The sequence below is a fragment of the Canis lupus genome, chromosome 1, assembly GCF_003254725.2.
Source record: "Canis lupus dingo isolate Sandy chromosome 1, ASM325472v2, whole genome shotgun sequence".
Taxonomy (NCBI): domain Eukaryota; kingdom Metazoa; phylum Chordata; class Mammalia; order Carnivora; family Canidae; genus Canis; species Canis lupus.
The window spans coordinates 112,550,882-112,567,651 of record NC_064243.1 but is presented as its reverse complement, the minus strand read 5'-3'; the positions used below and the strand labels follow the sequence as shown (position 1 = coordinate 112,567,651).

The 16,770-nt window shown below is 49.3% G+C and overlaps 1 protein-coding gene across 1 annotated transcript; it reads left to right on the top strand.

Moving 5' to 3' along the window:
* Positions 1 to 2,300: 2,300 nt before the first annotated feature.
* On the top strand, positions 2,301 to 6,155 carry LOC125755082 (carcinoembryonic antigen-related cell adhesion molecule 5-like). Its single transcript, XM_049109872.1, has 4 exons — positions 2,301 to 2,314; positions 2,625 to 2,805; positions 3,619 to 3,976; positions 5,160 to 6,155. Exons 1-4 carry the CDS (start codon positions 2,301 to 2,303, stop codon positions 5,426 to 5,428), a joined length of 822 nt encoding a protein of 273 aa, XP_048965829.1. The 3' UTR covers positions 5,429 to 6,155.
* Positions 6,156 to 16,770: the final 10,615 nt, after the last annotated feature.

The following is a 16,770-nucleotide window of genomic DNA, read 5'->3' as shown; positions in this document are numbered from 1 at the left end:
TTAGTTAGGGGCAGGGCACCAGGGTGGCTAAGTCATTAAACATCTGCCTTAGTGGGTCCTGGGATTGAGCCTCCTCTGGGATTGAGCCCCCTCAAATCCTGAACCCCTGTTCAGTGGGGAGCCTGCTTCTCCCTCTCCCTCTGCTGCTCCCCCTGCTTGTGCTTTCTCACCTCTCTCTCTCAAATAAATAAAATCTTTTTAAAAAATTGATTAAGGGCACCTGGCTGACTAGGTCTGTGGAGCGTATGACTCTTGATCTCAGGATCATGAGTTTGAGCCACCAGGTAGAAGTACAGTTTACTTCAAAACCAAGTAAATTTTGTTAGCTTTTAGATAGGACACCAAAGATAAGCAACAGAGAACGATGAATTGGATCTTTTCCTTTTAGCCATCTTTTAATAGCAGGTCAAGTAGCAACAAATTTTCATCTTCCTCCTTCATCAGAAATTTCCTTATTTCTCTTTTGCTTCTCAGGATCATTTTGTCAGAGACAGGATTTGTCCTCCACTAGAAAAACAGGCTACTTCTTTTTGGCCTCCATGCATCAGATACAAAACTTGTGTCTTAATATGCAATGAGTTGTTTCTCTGGCTGTTTTTAAAGATTTTTTTCTCATCTTTAGTTTTCAGAAGTTTGCCATGTGTTTTAGTGATGTGTATCATGTTTGGGGGTCAGCTTGTTGGACCATTGTTTCTTCAGACACTTTTTCAGTCCATACTTTTTTCCTTCTTCTGGTGTCCAGTGGCACCATTGTGAAATCCTTTCTGATTTAAGATTTATTTCTATATCAGAGAGAGAGAGAGAGAGAGAGAAATGCTCCTGAGTAGGGGGATGGGGCACAGGGAGAGAATCCTCAAGCAGATTTCCCACTGAGCAGGAAGTCCAATGCAGGGCTCAACCTCAGGACCCTGACCTCATGACCTGAGCCAAAAAAAAGAGACCACAAGCCAAGGAGAATCAGCACACTCCAGAGGCTGGAAAAGGCAGTGCCCCCACCCCTGGGCTGTGATGAGGAGAGAGGGCATTTGATATCCAGACCCCCAGGCACGTGCGTCTCCTCCAAAGTCTTAAGAGATGCCTACTCCGTCATTCCTTGAACTGTTGAGGACAGAGAGCTCCTCTGAGGGAGCACATCCCTGGGTGGAATCAGGAATCTTCTGGACAGTGCCTGTCCTCTCCCCAGGCTCACCCTGCCCTGGGGTGGACTCAGGCAGTCTAGGACCCACAGGGACCAGGCCCCTGGCTGACCAGTCCTCACCTCTGCCCAGGGCTCAGGGCCACCCACATCCTTTGGAGCCTGGTCAGCATCGCGGGTGCAGCCCCCGGCAGCGCCTCCAGGGGACGACATAGGGACACGCAGACAACACCCAGGACACCAACCCTACTGCTGGCCTCAGCTAAAGAGAAGGAGCCTCAATTCCATCCCTTTCTCAAACAGCCCCTTTGGTCCCTCCGGGAGCCTGTTCTGTCCTGTCGCTCTGTCTAGGATGCTTCTAGGGTGACCCGTAAGGGGTCCCTGTGCCGCCCCACTTTTTACCTGGCACCAGCCAAGGTTGAGCCACAGTTCAGCCAAGAGACCCTGAGAGGGAGGGTCTCCTCAAAACCTTCCCTTGGGGACCAGATAGCCCCAGCCACCTGACCTCCCACCACCTCTTCACTTCCCAGGACACGCAGGAAGTCCTATTCACACCTGGGAAGTTAGCTCCTCAGACACCTGGTCCTCAGTCTCTGCCCTTGGAAGCAGAGGTCAAGCTGGTGATACCCAGGGATGGACACTCCCCTCACCAGTCATCACCCAGCCTGCCCCTGTCTCACCCCCTGAGTCCTCTCAGTGACCTTGCTGCCAGGAGGAAATCCATCCTCCCCAGAGCAGGTGAGATCACTGGGGAGACCCGGGCCCAGCTGGGCTTCTCTGTTACCAAGGGAAACGATCCCCTGGACCTGAGGACCCTGGGCTGCGTGTGTGGTGCCCACAGACTCAAGGCCAGGACACAGCACAGGCCACTGAGGGAAGGGACAAGGGTCACCCTCTCAGGGAGCCGGGTCCCCCTCAGCCCGGCTCTTCAAAGCCTGCCCCCCGGGGCCAGGAGGATCCGCGTCCCCTGGGAGCTGGTTAGATGCAGGCTCCGGGGTCCACACCACACCTGCCGAGTCAGATCTGCTTTTCCGCAGGATCTGCGGACCCTCCCTCCGTGGGCGCAGAGCAGAGGCGGCCCCGGCGCCACGTCCCGGGGTCTCAGCCTGGCTGCGCATCTGCTAAAGCAGCCTGTCCAGGGGTCACCTGGGCCTCCGCAGTCTTGATGACGTTCCCCAGGTGATCCCCAGGCCCGGTGGGGGTGACGTCCCGGGACAGGCTCTGGAGGCGGCCGCGGGCTCCCGCTCTGCAGGGGGAAGCCCCAGGGCCAGGAGGGAGGGCTGTGGGGGCGCGGACCCTGCACCTCGCCCCCAGCTGCGGGGCGCGCCCCGGACCCGACGCCCCGGGCTCGTGCTCGGGCCAAGCAGGCCGTGTGCGCAGCTGCGGGGACCCCCACGGGGACAGAGGAAGGGAACCCCGGGACCTGCCGTCGGGGAGGGGGGGGCCGGCGAGCCCCCGCCCGGCCCGCGTGACCCGGCCCCGCCCCCAGAGGCGGCCCCGCGCGGAGGGGGAAGGACGCGGCGCTGTGGGGCGGACCGCGGGGCCCGAGCGTCTGCGCGGCGGCAGCTGCTCTCACCCCGGCCGGACCGAGCGGGCAGCGGGCACCATGGAGCCCCCCTCGGCCTCTCCCCGAGCAGGGCGCGGCCCCTGGCAGGAGCTCCTGTTGGCCGGTGAGGGGGCCGATCCCCTGGGAGGGGCGGGAGGACGGGGGAGCGGCGGCCTGTGGCCTGGGGCCTGGGGGGGCGGACGGGGCTCCGCGGGGGACGGGGCGGCGGGCGGGGCGGGGGAGCCGGCTCAGCGACGGGGCGGCCTCGGGATCTGCAAGTGGGGAGTGAGGGGCTGGGTCCCAAGGGCCTCCTCACCGGGGACTCAGTTTTGCAACCTGACGGGAACCACACCCAGGGACCCTAAACCCTGGCCTTGCCACCACCCTGGGGTCCTGACCGATAAGCGCCAGACTCGGAGGGCCCTGGGGACGCTCAGCCCTGGTATTTGCAGCCGGGCCACCCCGGGGGACAGCACAGAGCAGACCAGTCCCTGCTCCCTGAGCTCACTTCTCTGGGAGGAAGACAGACCCGCAGAGACATCTAGAATGTCATGTCAGGTAATGACAACCCCAAGTAGGAAACAGAGCAGGGAAAAGTTAGAACGTGTGGACAGAGGGTCCTCAGAGGAGCCAGTCAGGGCAGGCCTCTACCAGGGACCCCCAGAGTGTGAGTGGGTATTTGGAGGCACTGACAGAGAGTCACAATTTAGGGAGAGCTTTGGAAACAGGAAATTAAGTTCAGAGGGCCTAAAATAACATGGTCATGCTGGTGACCATAAGCAGCAGGAGACACACACAGACACCCAGATACACATGCCCACTCACACACACACACTCCGAGGCTGGGGGATTAGGACCTGCTCCATGTCCAGGGCCCCAGCTCTCCATCCCAACACATAGGTCCAAACGCTGATCCATCCCCTCTCTTCCCAACTAGTCTCTTTTAACTTTCTGGAACCCGCTCACCACTGCCCAAGTCACTGTGGAATCCGTGCCTCCCAATGCTGCTGAAGGGAAGGACGTTCTTCTGCGGGTCCACAATCTGCCTGGGGATACAGCAAGCCTTGCCTGGTTCAGAGGGGAAACTGTAGCACCTGTCCATCAAATTGTATTATATGTAGTAGACACACGAGTAATTACCCCGGGGCCTGCATACAGTGGCAGAGAGATAATATACCCCAGTGGATCCCTGCTGTTCCAGAACATCACCCTGAACGACACTGGATCCTACATCCTACAAATCATAAACAGAAAATTTGAAACTGCACTAGTACGTGGACAGCTCCGAGTATTCCGTGAGTAATTCCTCTCTCACCTCTGGTGTCGGGTGGGGGGAATTCTACTTCACACACACAGGATTCACAGGCCTGCACTGGGCCTCCATCCTTCTCTGCATTATGGCCCGTATAGGGATTCAAGCATTTCGTGGGGGACCCACACACTGGAGACAAACTTCCTGAGATACGAATTCCTTTCCTGGAATCCAGACTCTGTGATCATCTGACAAAAGACCCTGCAAGACTAGGTCAGGGCCAGGCCTGAGTGGCCCCTGGGATCCTTACCAGACTCCAGCCCAGAAAGCCCTGCCCAGACCACTGTCTTGGAGCAGCCCCTGATTTTGGTGACCTGAGGAGTCTGTACCAGGATGGGGTTGGGGCTCCTGAGCAGAGCTGACTGGGGGCAAGGAATTCCTAGCAGCCCGAGCTGGTCACCAGTCAGGGCTCAGTCTCAAGAGCCACATGAGGGGAGTGGCAGGGCCTGGGCCTTCACCTGAGGCTCAACATGGACAGCACACACCTAACAGGTCCCCAGTCCATTGGCCAACTGCTGTGGGGGACTTGGGGTCTCCAGAGGAAAGGCAGCTCCCCAGGGAACAACAGAGCAGTGAGATGATCCTGGCAGCTCCTCCTCCACCCAGATTCAGGCCCAGAGAGCCCTCTCCTGTGGGGTGAGCAGGAACAGAGGCCATTTGATTGACCAGCTGCTATGGACAAAATTTAGATGAGGTATTTCAGAATGTTTAAAGGTTAATTCTCAGGTCTGGCAAGTAGACATCATCTACCATTATTCCTATGCAATCAGGAGAGACTGAGGCGCAGAAAGAAACAGTCACTGAATCGGGGTCACGCAGACTGATGAGCAGCACATCAGTCACCCAAGTTCTCTCTGCAGACCCAGCCCCGTCGTCTCCTCCGTCAGTGGGAGGGATGCTGGTCTGGGCAGTGAGACCAAATGGAGGCTCACTCCAGTTTACACCAGAATGACCTGCCTCAGCAATCAGAGGGAGAATGCTCCTGCCCCCCACCCCAGGGGGTTCATCCTCACCTGCCTGGGCTGGACTTGAAATCAGATTATTTCCTGATGTGCTGCTGTGCCTCCCACTGGGGTGTAAGGGATGGGACTTGCCTTCCCCTCCCGACTCTGCACCTGAAACCAACACAGGGTCCACGCGTAACAGACTCAGTTGCTTTTGCTTAGGAGGGAAGGAGCGGATGGTGGAGGATTCTCTCCCTGGAGGACAGGAAGCCCGTGGGGCCAGACCTCCTAGGATCCTGCACCCAGGACCCCTCTCTGAAGAGATGATGGATCATTCATCACTCACCACCCCTGCTTCCTGCTCATCCTCTGGCTCTTTGCTTAGTGGTTGGACTCGGCTCTGCCATGTAAGGGGTCACTGCCTCATGTCACTCGTTATCAAACAGCCAGGGGGTGCTACGTCTCCAGACTGCGGGGGTGCTGAGAAGTGAACTGACCTCTGGGCTTGTTCCTGGTGGACCTGGGTGTCATTTCTGCTCAGAACCCCATCTCCAGGGCAGGCTGTTATGTCTCTGATGAACCAGGAGAGGTCCAGGGCTGCCTGTGACTTTATCCTGTGTCTTCCTTGACTAAATGCTGCCCTATAACCCACATTTGAGAGGGCCTGTGCTTTCAGGCACACAGCAGGTGTTTACTTTTTCTGAGCGCTCAGATCCTCATGCGCTGAGATACACAGATGTCTTATTCTTTTAAGGACTAAGTTTGGCTGAGAGCTGAGAGAAGCCAACTCTGATTCAAGTTGCCTGTGGAAGGGGTGCCTGAGGCCTTCGTTGCTTAAGAGTGCTTTCAGGGCAGCCTGGGTGGCTCAGTGGTTTAGCGCCACCTTCAGCCCAGGGCATGATCCTGGAGACCCGGGATCAAGTCCCACGTCAGGCTCCCTGCATGGAGCCTGCTTCTCCCTCTGCCTGTGTCTGCCTCTCTCTCTGTGTGTGTCTCTCATGAATAAATAAAATCTTAAAAAAAAAGAGTCTGCTTTCAGCTCATGATGCCATGGTCCCGGGTTTGAGCCCTGGGTGGCACTCCTAACTAAGTGGGAAGCCTGCTTTTCCCTCTCCCCATGCTTGCTCTCTCTCTCTGTGTCTCTCTCTCAAATAAATACATAAAATCTTAAAAAAAAAGAAAAACATTCCTGCAGAAGAATCACAGGTACCACACAGGGCAATGTTCTCTCTGTTGTCTGCACAGCGGAGTTACACAAACCCAGCATCACAAGCAACAACTCCAGCCCCGTGGAGAATGCAGATTCTGTAGTGTTAATGTGTGAAGCTCAGACTCAGAGCACAAGCTGCCTGTGGTCAGTAAACAGTAAGAGCCTCCCGGACAGTCCCAGGCTGGAGCTGTCCCTGGACAACAGGACTCTCACTGTACATGGTGTCACAAGGAATGACACAGGACCCTATGAGTGTGAAACTCGGAACCCAGTGAGTGCTGATCATAGTGACCCATTCACCCTGAATGTGCTCTGTTGAGTAACTTCCATTCCTACCTGGTCCAGGGTGCCAGCTCAAGTCCACACAGCCGGAGGCCAAGCCACGTCCATCCTTCTGGGGCCCACGTCCATGACCCTCAGCTGGACCTCCAGCCTGGCCACGGCTTCCTGTCTCCAACAAACTTGGGCAGGCCCAGCCTAACCAAGACTCAGAAGCAGTAGGCTGCTCCTCCCAGGGAGGGTCAACAGCCTGGGAGGGGAAACAGCTTCATGTCTCAGACCCAGGCTCAGTGAACACAGGGAGCTTCTGATTGGGACATTTGAAAACAAGGTTGGATCCAGCAGAGGGACACTATGGTCCTTATACAGACAGGGAGCTTCCCCTTCCCTGGGATTACATCACCTGTGGCTTTATTCTGTTTGCTCCAAATGGCCTGGACACACCCATCATTTCCCCCTCAGACTCCTCTTACCATCAAGGGGCAAACCTCAGTCTCTCCTGCCGCACAGCCTCTAACCCACCTGCACAGTATTCTTGGCTTATCAATGGGAGGCCCCAGCCATCCACACAGGAGCTCTTTATCCCCAACATCACTGCAAATGATAGCGGATCCTAAACCTGCCTTGTCTATAACAATGGCACCTGCCTCAATAAGACCACAGTCAAGGCTATCACAGTCTCTGGTAAGTGCATCCCTGGAGCATCTGCAGTGAGCACTGTGGTGAGGGTCTGTCTGCCTTTCAGAGAAGAGCCTAGAAGTTCTTTCCCATTTGCAACCAAAGCCCAAATCTGTCCTTGAACTCTCCTATTATATATCTGCAGGTGCTTCCTCCCCAAAGTCTCTGATGTCTCATGGCCCCTTGGGTCCAGCCTAGAATGTGGGGAGTGGAGTTCTCACCTCCAGGTAGCCCCATGCATAAAATGAGACTTGCAGTTGGGGGAAGAAAGCAGGGTCCTCAGATCAGGTTGCTTTTTGTTGTTGTTGAATTGCAGAAGCACTTTATATTTTCTGGGTATTAATCTCATTCCAGATATGATTTGCAAATATTTTCTAATCCTTGCATTGCCTCACTTTTACTTATTTATTATTTTTAGTGAACTTAATTGACAGACAATGTGACATTAGTTCATTAGTTTCAGGTGTACAACATAGTGATTGAACAACTCTATAGGTTCTGCTATATTCCACACAATGTAACTCCCATCTGTCACCGTGCAGCCCCATTAAAATACACGGATTGTATTTCCTATACTGTATATTTCATCCCTATATCCTGTTCATTCCATAACTAGTGCTATCACTCTGCTAATTGTGTTTTCATGCACAGAAGTTTTCCATGTTGATGCTATCCAATTCATCCGTTTTTTTGTTGTTGCTGTCTTTGCTTTGGGTGTCATATCTAACAAATCATTGGGAAATCCAGTTTCAATAAGTTTTGCTTTATGTTTTCTTCTAAGACTTTTATAGTTTGGACTCTAATGTTTAAATGTTTGATCATTTTAAGTTTATTTCTGTACATGGTGTAAGTCGGGTCCTACTTCATTCCTTTTCATGCATATCCAGTGTTCCTGACACCATTTGTTGAATAGATTTTTTTTCTCCATTGAATAGTCATGACAGTCTATTGAAAATCATTGGAGGGATGCCTGGGTGGCTCAGTGGTTGTCATCTGCCTTTGGCTCAGGTTGTGATCCTGGGGTCCTGGGATTGAGTCCCTGCAGGAAGCCTGCTTCTCTCTCTGCCTCTCTGTGTCTCTCATGAATAAATAAAATCTTAAAAAAAAAAAAAAAAGGAAGTAGGAGTCCTCCAACTTTGTTCTGGCCTGAGGGGGTAATGGTCTGGGCACACAGGAGCCCTACATTCAGCATCCCTAGGCCTCCCCACATGTTCTGCAATTGCAGCTGCAGCCTTGACCCTTTCACTCAGTCAAACCTTCACGCTTGATTACTTTCCTGAGTCCTCCAGACCTTTTCAGGACACTTTCTCCTAGGTACTGTCAGCCTGTGGGGCTTTGTCTCTGGGTCCAGGACAGACATGTTCCAAAGGCCTTTCCTTATCTCCTATTCTAGGCCCTTGCTCTCCTAACAGCAGAGGAGAGAGGCATTCTCTAACTGCTGCCTGAATGAGGATCCTCTTTATCCCCTGTTCCAGCACCAATGATGTGACCTCACCCTGCACCCCACATCAATAAGGATGATCTCTCATAGGGCCAGTATCTGGGATGATCTCAGGTACCTCTGGCGCCCAGCATCTACCCCCTGTGAGTATCTCTTCAGTCTGGGTGGGACTGGAAGCCCTAAAGTCCTCCCACGGTGTCCACTCTGCCAGTCACCCTCTCTGGAGCCTCTGACCCTTTCTCTGGGCTTCAGCACAGGAGACCTCCACTGGTCATATTCCCTGACCTGTGGAATCTAGATCATAGACCAGCACCTGGGCCTCACTGGGCCATAAAATAGCCAGTGGGTCTCTTCCTGGGAGGTGATCATTCTTCCCTGGTTCTCTGAGAGCTAAAGACGTGTCCCTGACTGGGAAGGTGGGGCCAAGATTCCTCACAGCCCTGGGTACTAACTTCTGTCTCTGCTCCCAGGCCATGGTCCAGCCAACAGTTCCACATCCCCAGTAATCCCCCCCTCTCCCACTGTTTCCACAAGAGTCCAAGCTGTGCAGGGCCACCATCCAATTCAGCAGCACAGCATGCTCCCTGCTTTCCCCAGACTAGCCAGGACAAGACAGTCCTCATTTTGGCCAGGAGTGGACCTGCTTCAGAGGCAGGACCACACCCCACCATGCACTGAGTATTCCCTGCTCCCCTGAGTTGGCCAAAGGTGAACCCTGGAGTCCACTCAGGGACAGAGCGGGCACTGGGAGCATCATCCAGGGGTCCTGGGGTAACAGGAATGAGGCAGGGAGTGCAGTGGAGAATGGTCTGGGACAGGGGCATGGGTCAATAGGCTTGGAGAAGGCTCTTCAAGAGGCAGATCTGCTCACTCCTGTAGAGAAATGACCCTCCTTCTCTGCTACCAACACCCATTCTCTTCTGTTTAGGACTCCCTGCCCAGCCCCATGATAGAGGTTCCTATCTAGCAGGTAAGTATGGGCAATGAATGTTCTGGTTCTGAAGCCATAGAGGGCAAAAGATCTGCCCCCAGCCTGCCCCTTGCTGTGCTCTCAGGTTAAGAAAGAGCAGAACAGGGATGCCTGGGTGGCTCAGCAGTTGAGTGTCTGCCTTTGGCTTAGGGCATGATCCCCGGGTACAGGGATCGAGTCCCACATCAGGCTCCCTGGGAGGAGCCTGATTCTCCCTCTGCCTGTGTCTCTGCCTCTCTGTGTGTTTCTCATGAATAAATAAATAAGTAAAAATCTTAGAAAGAAAGAAAGAGCAGAACAAAGGGGAACATAGGGTAGTAAGAGAGAGAAGGGTCCTGGGGCAGAAACCTGACACACATCCAGGATCCCATAGAACAGCCAGGTGGGCCTAGAACCTCAAGTCACTGAGATATGTTCTCAGAAGGTTACAGGGACTCAGAAGCCTCTTCCTGTTTTATAAGAATTACAACACCCGGACACAAACATTTGTTGCCAGATCAACCACAAAGCAGAAGTGGCTTCTTAGTTTCACCCTAGAACCCTCCTTTTCAGGACTCTCCTGAGACCCCAAACTCTAGGTGGAGTCAGGAGCCGCCGCCTGAGCCTCAGAATCAGCGCTAAGCCTTAAGGATACTCATGTTCATCATCATCCTTCACTACAAACTGCTGATGGGCACGTGGGCTTGGTCATCTGACTGTGGAGTCACTTCCTGCAGTGATGGCCACAGTATCCTCACTGCCCTGAGTGATGGAGACAGGGGCCAGTCCACACTCCCTGCAGCCCTCTCCACCTCTTCCTCGTCAGTAATGCTCCTTGTTAAGAATGGAAGAAAGGGGGAAAAATTAAAAATAAAAAAAAAGAATGAAAGAAAGGGGATACAGCTAGAAGATCAAGGCGCCAAGCCCTGGGAAAACCTGGGGGTCCTCAGCACCACGGACAGCGTCCCAGCCCTGCTCCTCCCACGACTTGAGCAGGGAGGAGCAATGAGGAACTGCTGGAGATGCCGCCCATTTCTGTTCTACAGAAGAGAGTGCAGTGAGGCAGAAGTAGCATTCTCATGGGACAACCCGATTCTGCTCTCATCTCTCAATCCTAAACCCTTATCACATGTGTGGATGTTACTTGCTGGCACATCCATTCCAGCTCCCTGCTTGGCTGATGGCTGCACCCAGGGGGTGTCCGTGGGGAGGCCAGGAGTCTGCTCAAGCCTTTGAGGAACCTCCTGGCCCCTGAGGGTCAGGCCACTCACTCCCTTGCCTACAGTAAGGCAGGAATGTTTCATGATGAACTACTGACCCTTGACGCCTGACCTTGGAAACACACCCATCACCCAGCCCCCCTGAGCACAGTATCCTGTTTCCCAAGCCCTAGCTGAGCTCCCCAGGCAGCAGGGCTGAGCAGAACCCTGGGCTCTTTTCACAGCTCCTCCTAGATGAGCCCTGTGTCCCGGTGTCAGAGTCCTTTGCCCTCTGCCCGCCCTTCCCGGCAGAGCAAATGTTCCACCCAAGGGCAAATGGAGCCTGAAGATCTCCCAGGGTAGACAGCAACATATGAGGCTTCCTGCATCTGCCTGTGACCCCTCAGAGGGAGAGAAAAAACTAGGCCCCTCACAGCCACCCCATCTTCCTCTTTCGCATCTACATCCCACCCACAGAACCAATTCTGGTTCTACAGACCCAGCCCTGTCCTTCTATAGGGCTCAGGTTCATTCTGTCCACTCAGTGTCTGACATGAGGGTCACCTGGGTGCTCTTCTCTTTATGATTTCTTTCTTTATGCTTTCACTTGGGTTCACTTTGCTCTTATTTTCCTTGTTCTTGCAGTAGGACATGAGATTATTGATTTGAGATATTTCCTCTTTTGTAATGTAAGCATTTCAGGGTATAAATTCCCCTCTCAGCACAGCATAAGCTGCATCCCACAAATGGTGAAATTCTAGTTTTAGTATATTTAATTCTGTATATTTTAAAATTGTCCTCAGAGACTTCCTTTTTGACCCATCATTTATTTACATATATGTAGCTTACTTTCAAAATGTTTTAGAGATTTTTCTGTTGTCTTTCTTTTAGTTGATTACTGTTTTCAGAGAATATACTCTGGTTTCATTTATTTTAATTTTGGTTAGGGCCAGAGCACTGGGTGGCTAAGTCCATTAAGTGTCTGCCTTCGTGGGGTCATGATCCCAGGGTTAGGATCCAGCCCCCACTGGGATTGAGATCCCCTGGGATCAAGCCCCCCATCTGACCCCCTGCTCAGCAGGGAGCCTGCTTCTCTCTCTTCCTCTGCTACTCTCCCTGCTTCTGCTCTCTCACCCTCTCTCTCAAATAAATAAAATCTTTTAAAAACAAATTTGGTTGGGGCATCTGACTCCTTCTGTGTGTGTTGCATGTGACTCTTGATCTCAGGATCTTGAGTTTGAGGGTAGAGTTTATTTCAAAACCAAGTAAATTTCATTAGCTTTTAGGTAGGATGCCAAACATAAACAACAGAGAACAATGAACTGGACATCTTTTCCTTTGGCTGTTTTTTAGTAGCAGGTCAGCTGGCAACAAATTTTCATATTCTTCCTTCATCAGAAAATTTCCTTATTTCTCCTTTACTCCTGAGGATCTTTTTGCCAGTGACAGGATTTGTCCTCCACTCGAAAACAGGCCACTTCTTTCTGGCTTCCATGCTGTCAGATACAAAACCTACCGTCACTTGAATCAGTGTTCCTTAACATGCAATGGGTTGTTTCTCTGGCTGTTTTTCAAGATTTTCTTTTGTCTTTAGTTTTAAGAAGTTTGTTATGTGTCTTGCGATCCTTATGTTCGGGGTTCACTCAGTTTGTTGGATCATTATTTCTTCAGACACTTTTTTCAGTCCATTCTTTTTCTTTCTTCTAGTTTCTAGTGGTACCAATTTGAGATTCTTTCTTTTTTTTTCAGATTTATATATTTGAGAGAGAGATTACTTCTGGAAAGGGGGAGTGGCAGAGGGAGAGGGAAGGAGAGAATCCTCAAGCAGACTCCCTACTGAGCAGGGAGCACTCCCAGGGCAGGGCTTGACCTCAGGACCCTGACATCATGACCCCAGCCCAAATCAAGAGACCACAAGTGAAGGAGAATCAGCAGACTCCAGAAACTGGAAAAGGCAAGAAAATAGATCCATCCCTAGAACCTCCAGAAAGAAATGTGGCCCACCAATATCTTTATTTTAGCCCAGTAAAACGCATATTGGACTTGTGACCTTCCAAAATGTAAGATAACAAATGTCTGTCGCTTTTGAGCTGTGGTGGTGGTGGTTGGTAGTGGTGGTTTGTTACAGCAGTAGTAGGAAGCTAATATAGACATCACAGTAGATTATATTATTTAATTAATTCAAATTGGTGAGCTTGAGTACTGTGGATATATAGGAGGAAATCCTGGTTCTGATGAGTTACAGGCGAAGTAGTTAGGATTAAGTATTAGGATGTATGTAACTTTCATATGATTCATCAAAAAATTACATATATATGTGTATATATATAATGAAAATGTATGCATCCACCAGCATATATTTACATCTGTACAGCTAGAATACAAGTGCCGCATTGGTAAATAAGCATGAAATGTATATGGGAGTTCCCTCTAATAGTCTTGCAACTTTTCTCTAGGTTTGATTTTTTGTAATTGGGGGGTAGGGCCTCATGTTTTAGAAGTACACACACACACACACACACACACACACACACAAAAGAAGAAGTACACACAAAATATTTCCCAACAATATTCTATGATTTCTAATGTTGAATCCAGTGGGTGGAGGAGTAGAAGGGAGACAGATACAGCAAACTTTACCAGAAATTGATACTTTGGAGCTGGAGTTAGGTTCAGGATACCATTCTGTCTGGAATTATGAACTAGAGTCCATTTGTACATATTTGTATACAAACTCTCTTTGCATATCTTTGCAATTTTCCATATGAAAAGCTTTTAAGGCAAGAGAAACAAATTTCCAGCTGAGAAGTTTTATTAGTGAGTTCCACAGAACTTTCAAGACATGTCATCTCAAAATCATACAAATTCATCCATAGAACAGAGAAGGACTATCCCCCAACTCATTCCAAGGTTGGTTTACACTTTCAATTGAAATAAGACCAACAACAAAAGTACAAAAAAAGGAAACTATCAGGCCAGTCATCTTCATGAACAGAGGGGCAAAATTGCTGAACAAGGCATTCTCAAACCAAATCCAACAGAACATAGAATAAGACAGCAGACTAGGACTAAGTTCAGTTTGTCCCAGGAAAGCAAAGGTGATTGAACATCAGAAGTGTATAAATGGGGGCCACCTGATGGCTCAGTCAGATAAGCAGCTGGCTCTTGGTTTCGGTTCAAGTCATGAGCTCAGGTTCCTGGGTTGATCCCAGTGGGCTCCGTGCTCAGTGGGGTGTCTGCTTGAGGATTTCTCTTTCTCTCCCCCTCCCCTTTCCTTCTCCCTCAAATAAATAAATTAATCTTTTTTAAAAAGGAACTTCTAGGGATGCCTGGGTGGCTCAGCGGTTGAGTGTCTACCTTTGGCTCAGGGCATGATCCTAGGGTCCTGGGATCAAGTTCTGTATCCCACCCCCTGCATGGAGCCTGCTTCTCCCTCTGCCTGTCTCTGCCTCTCTGTGTGTGTGTATGTCTTTCATGAATAAATAAAATCTTTTTATTTATTTTTATTTTTTTAAAGATTTATTTATTTATTTATGATAGACACACACACACACACACACACACACACACACACACACACAGAGGCAGAGACACAGGCAAAGAGAGAAGCAGGCTCCATGCCAGGAGCCCGACACGGGACTCGATACCAGGACTCCAGGATCGCGCCCTGGGCCAAAGGCAGGGGCCAAACCGCTGAGTCACCCAGGAATCCCCATAAAATCTTTTTAAAAAAGAATTTATAAATGGAAGAGGTCAGGAACTTCTAGGGTGTTAGCAGTGTTCTTTTTCTTGATCTAGCTACTAGATATACGGGTGTATTCAATTTTTGAGAATTCGGTAAGCAATACACTTAGGATTTGCATACTTCTCTATATGTAAGAATACATCAGTCTAAAAGTTTTTAAAACTACATCATGTGCCCCATTACCAGATCAAAGGGAAAACTCATGATCACCTCAATAGACACTGAAAAAATCATTTAATAATATTTGCCATCGGTTCATATTTTTTAAATTATTACCTAGGAGCCAAAGAGAATTTAATCTGCTAAAGAACATCTACAAATATCTGCACTCACATATTTATTGCAGCATTACTCACAATAGTCAAGATATGGAAAGAACCTAAGTGTCTGTCAGTGGATAAATGGATAAAGAAGCTGTGATATATATATACAATGAAGTATTATTCAGCCATGGGAAAGAAGGAAATCCTGCCATTTGTGACAACATAGATGGACTTTGAGGGCATTGTGCTAAGTGAAATCAGTCAGAGAAAGATAAATACTGTATATCATTTATATGTAGGATCTAAAAAAGCAAAAGTCAAAAACAGTAGAATGCTGGTTACTAGGGACTGTGGAGAAAGGAACGGGGAGATGTTGGCCAAAGGATACACACTTCCAAGTACAGTAATCTCTCTCTCTCTCTCTCTCTCACACACACACACACACACATACACGCACACACATACACCCACCATCCACGGTTTTGCTTACTGACGATTCAGCTACCCACAGTCCAGAAGATAATCCTCTTTCTGACATATCCTCAGAAGGTCAATAATAACCTAACAATACATCACAATGTCTACACCATTCACCTCACCTCATCTCATCATGTCGGCATTTTATCATCCCAAAATATGATAATGATGATGATAACATGTGGGCATTTTATCATCCCAAAATATGATGATGATAACATCATCACAAAAAGGGCAAGCGCAGTATAATAAGATATTTTTAGAGGGAGAGACCACATACACATAACTTTTATTATAGTATGTTGTTATAATTGTTCTATTTTATTGTTAGTTATTGTTAATCTTTTACGGTGCCTAATTTATAAATTTTGTTTTAGGTGTGTATGCTTAAGAAAAAACATAATATATATATAGAGCTCAATACTATTGTGGTTTCAGGCATCCATTGAGGGGTCTTGGAACATATCCTCCATGGATGAGAGGGGACTACTGTAGAAGATGAATAATTTCTGAGAATATTATGTACAGCACAGTGACTTTAGCCAATAATACTGTATTGTATATTTGAAAGTGCTAAGAGAGTATATCTTAAATGATCACACCACAAACAAGAAATGACAATTCTGGGCATCCTGGGTGGCTCAGCAGTTTAGCACCGCCTTGAGCCCAGGGCCTGATCCTGGAGACCTGGGAACGAGTCCCACGTCGGGGTCCCTGCAGGGAGCCTGCTTCTCCCTCTGCCTGTCTCTCTGCCCCTCTCTCTGTGTCTCTCATGAATAAATAAATAAAATCTTTAAAAAAAATGACAATTCTATGATACAATGGAGGTGTTAGCTAATGCTGTGGTAATAGTCATTTTACAATACATATGTGTATCAAATCATCACATTGGGGATGTCTGGGTGGCTCAGCAATCAACATACTTTTAAAAATTTATTACATTTCTATAAATTAGAAACAAATAGAAAATGTACTTTTAAAAAGACATCATCAGGATCCCTGGGTGGCGCAGCGGTTTGGCGCCTGCCTTTGGCCCAGGGCGCGATCCTGGAGACCCAGGATCGAATCCCACATCAGGCTCCCGGTGCATGGAGCCTGCTTCTCCCTCTGCCTATGTCTCTGCCTCTCTCTCTCTCTCTGTGACTATCATAAATAAATAAAAATTAAAAAAAAATTAAAGACATCATTTATAATAAACACTATAGATTATTTTGGAATAAATTAATAAAAGATGTGCAAGACCCCAATGCAAAAACTAAAAAACTTTACTGAAAAATATTAGAGAAGACTTAACAGAGAGGCATCACATGTTCATGGATAGAAAGGCTCAACTTCATCAATACATTAAACTCTCTCCTAAATCAGCTATTGTTCAATGAAATTCAAATGAAAATCCCAACAGGGTTTTTTTTTTAAAGGTTTTATTTATTTATTCATAGACACACACACACACACACACACACACACACACACACACACAGAGGCAGACACAGGCAGAGGGAGAAGCAGGCTCCATGCGGAGAGCCGGATGTGGGACTTGATCCTAGGTCTCCAGGGTCTCCAGGGTCACACCCCGGGCTGCAGGCGGCGCC

Coding starts and splice junctions, on each gene's coding strand:
- LOC125755082 (XM_049109872.1), top strand. Junction 2,806..3,618: donor GCAGGAGCTCCTGTTGGCCG/GTGAGGGGGCCG, acceptor CTTCCCAACTAG/TCTCTTTTAACTTTCTGGAA. Junction 3,977..5,159: donor TGGACAGCTCCGAGTATTCC/GTGAGTAATTCC, acceptor GCTTTTGCTTAG/GAGGGAAGGAGCGGATGGTG.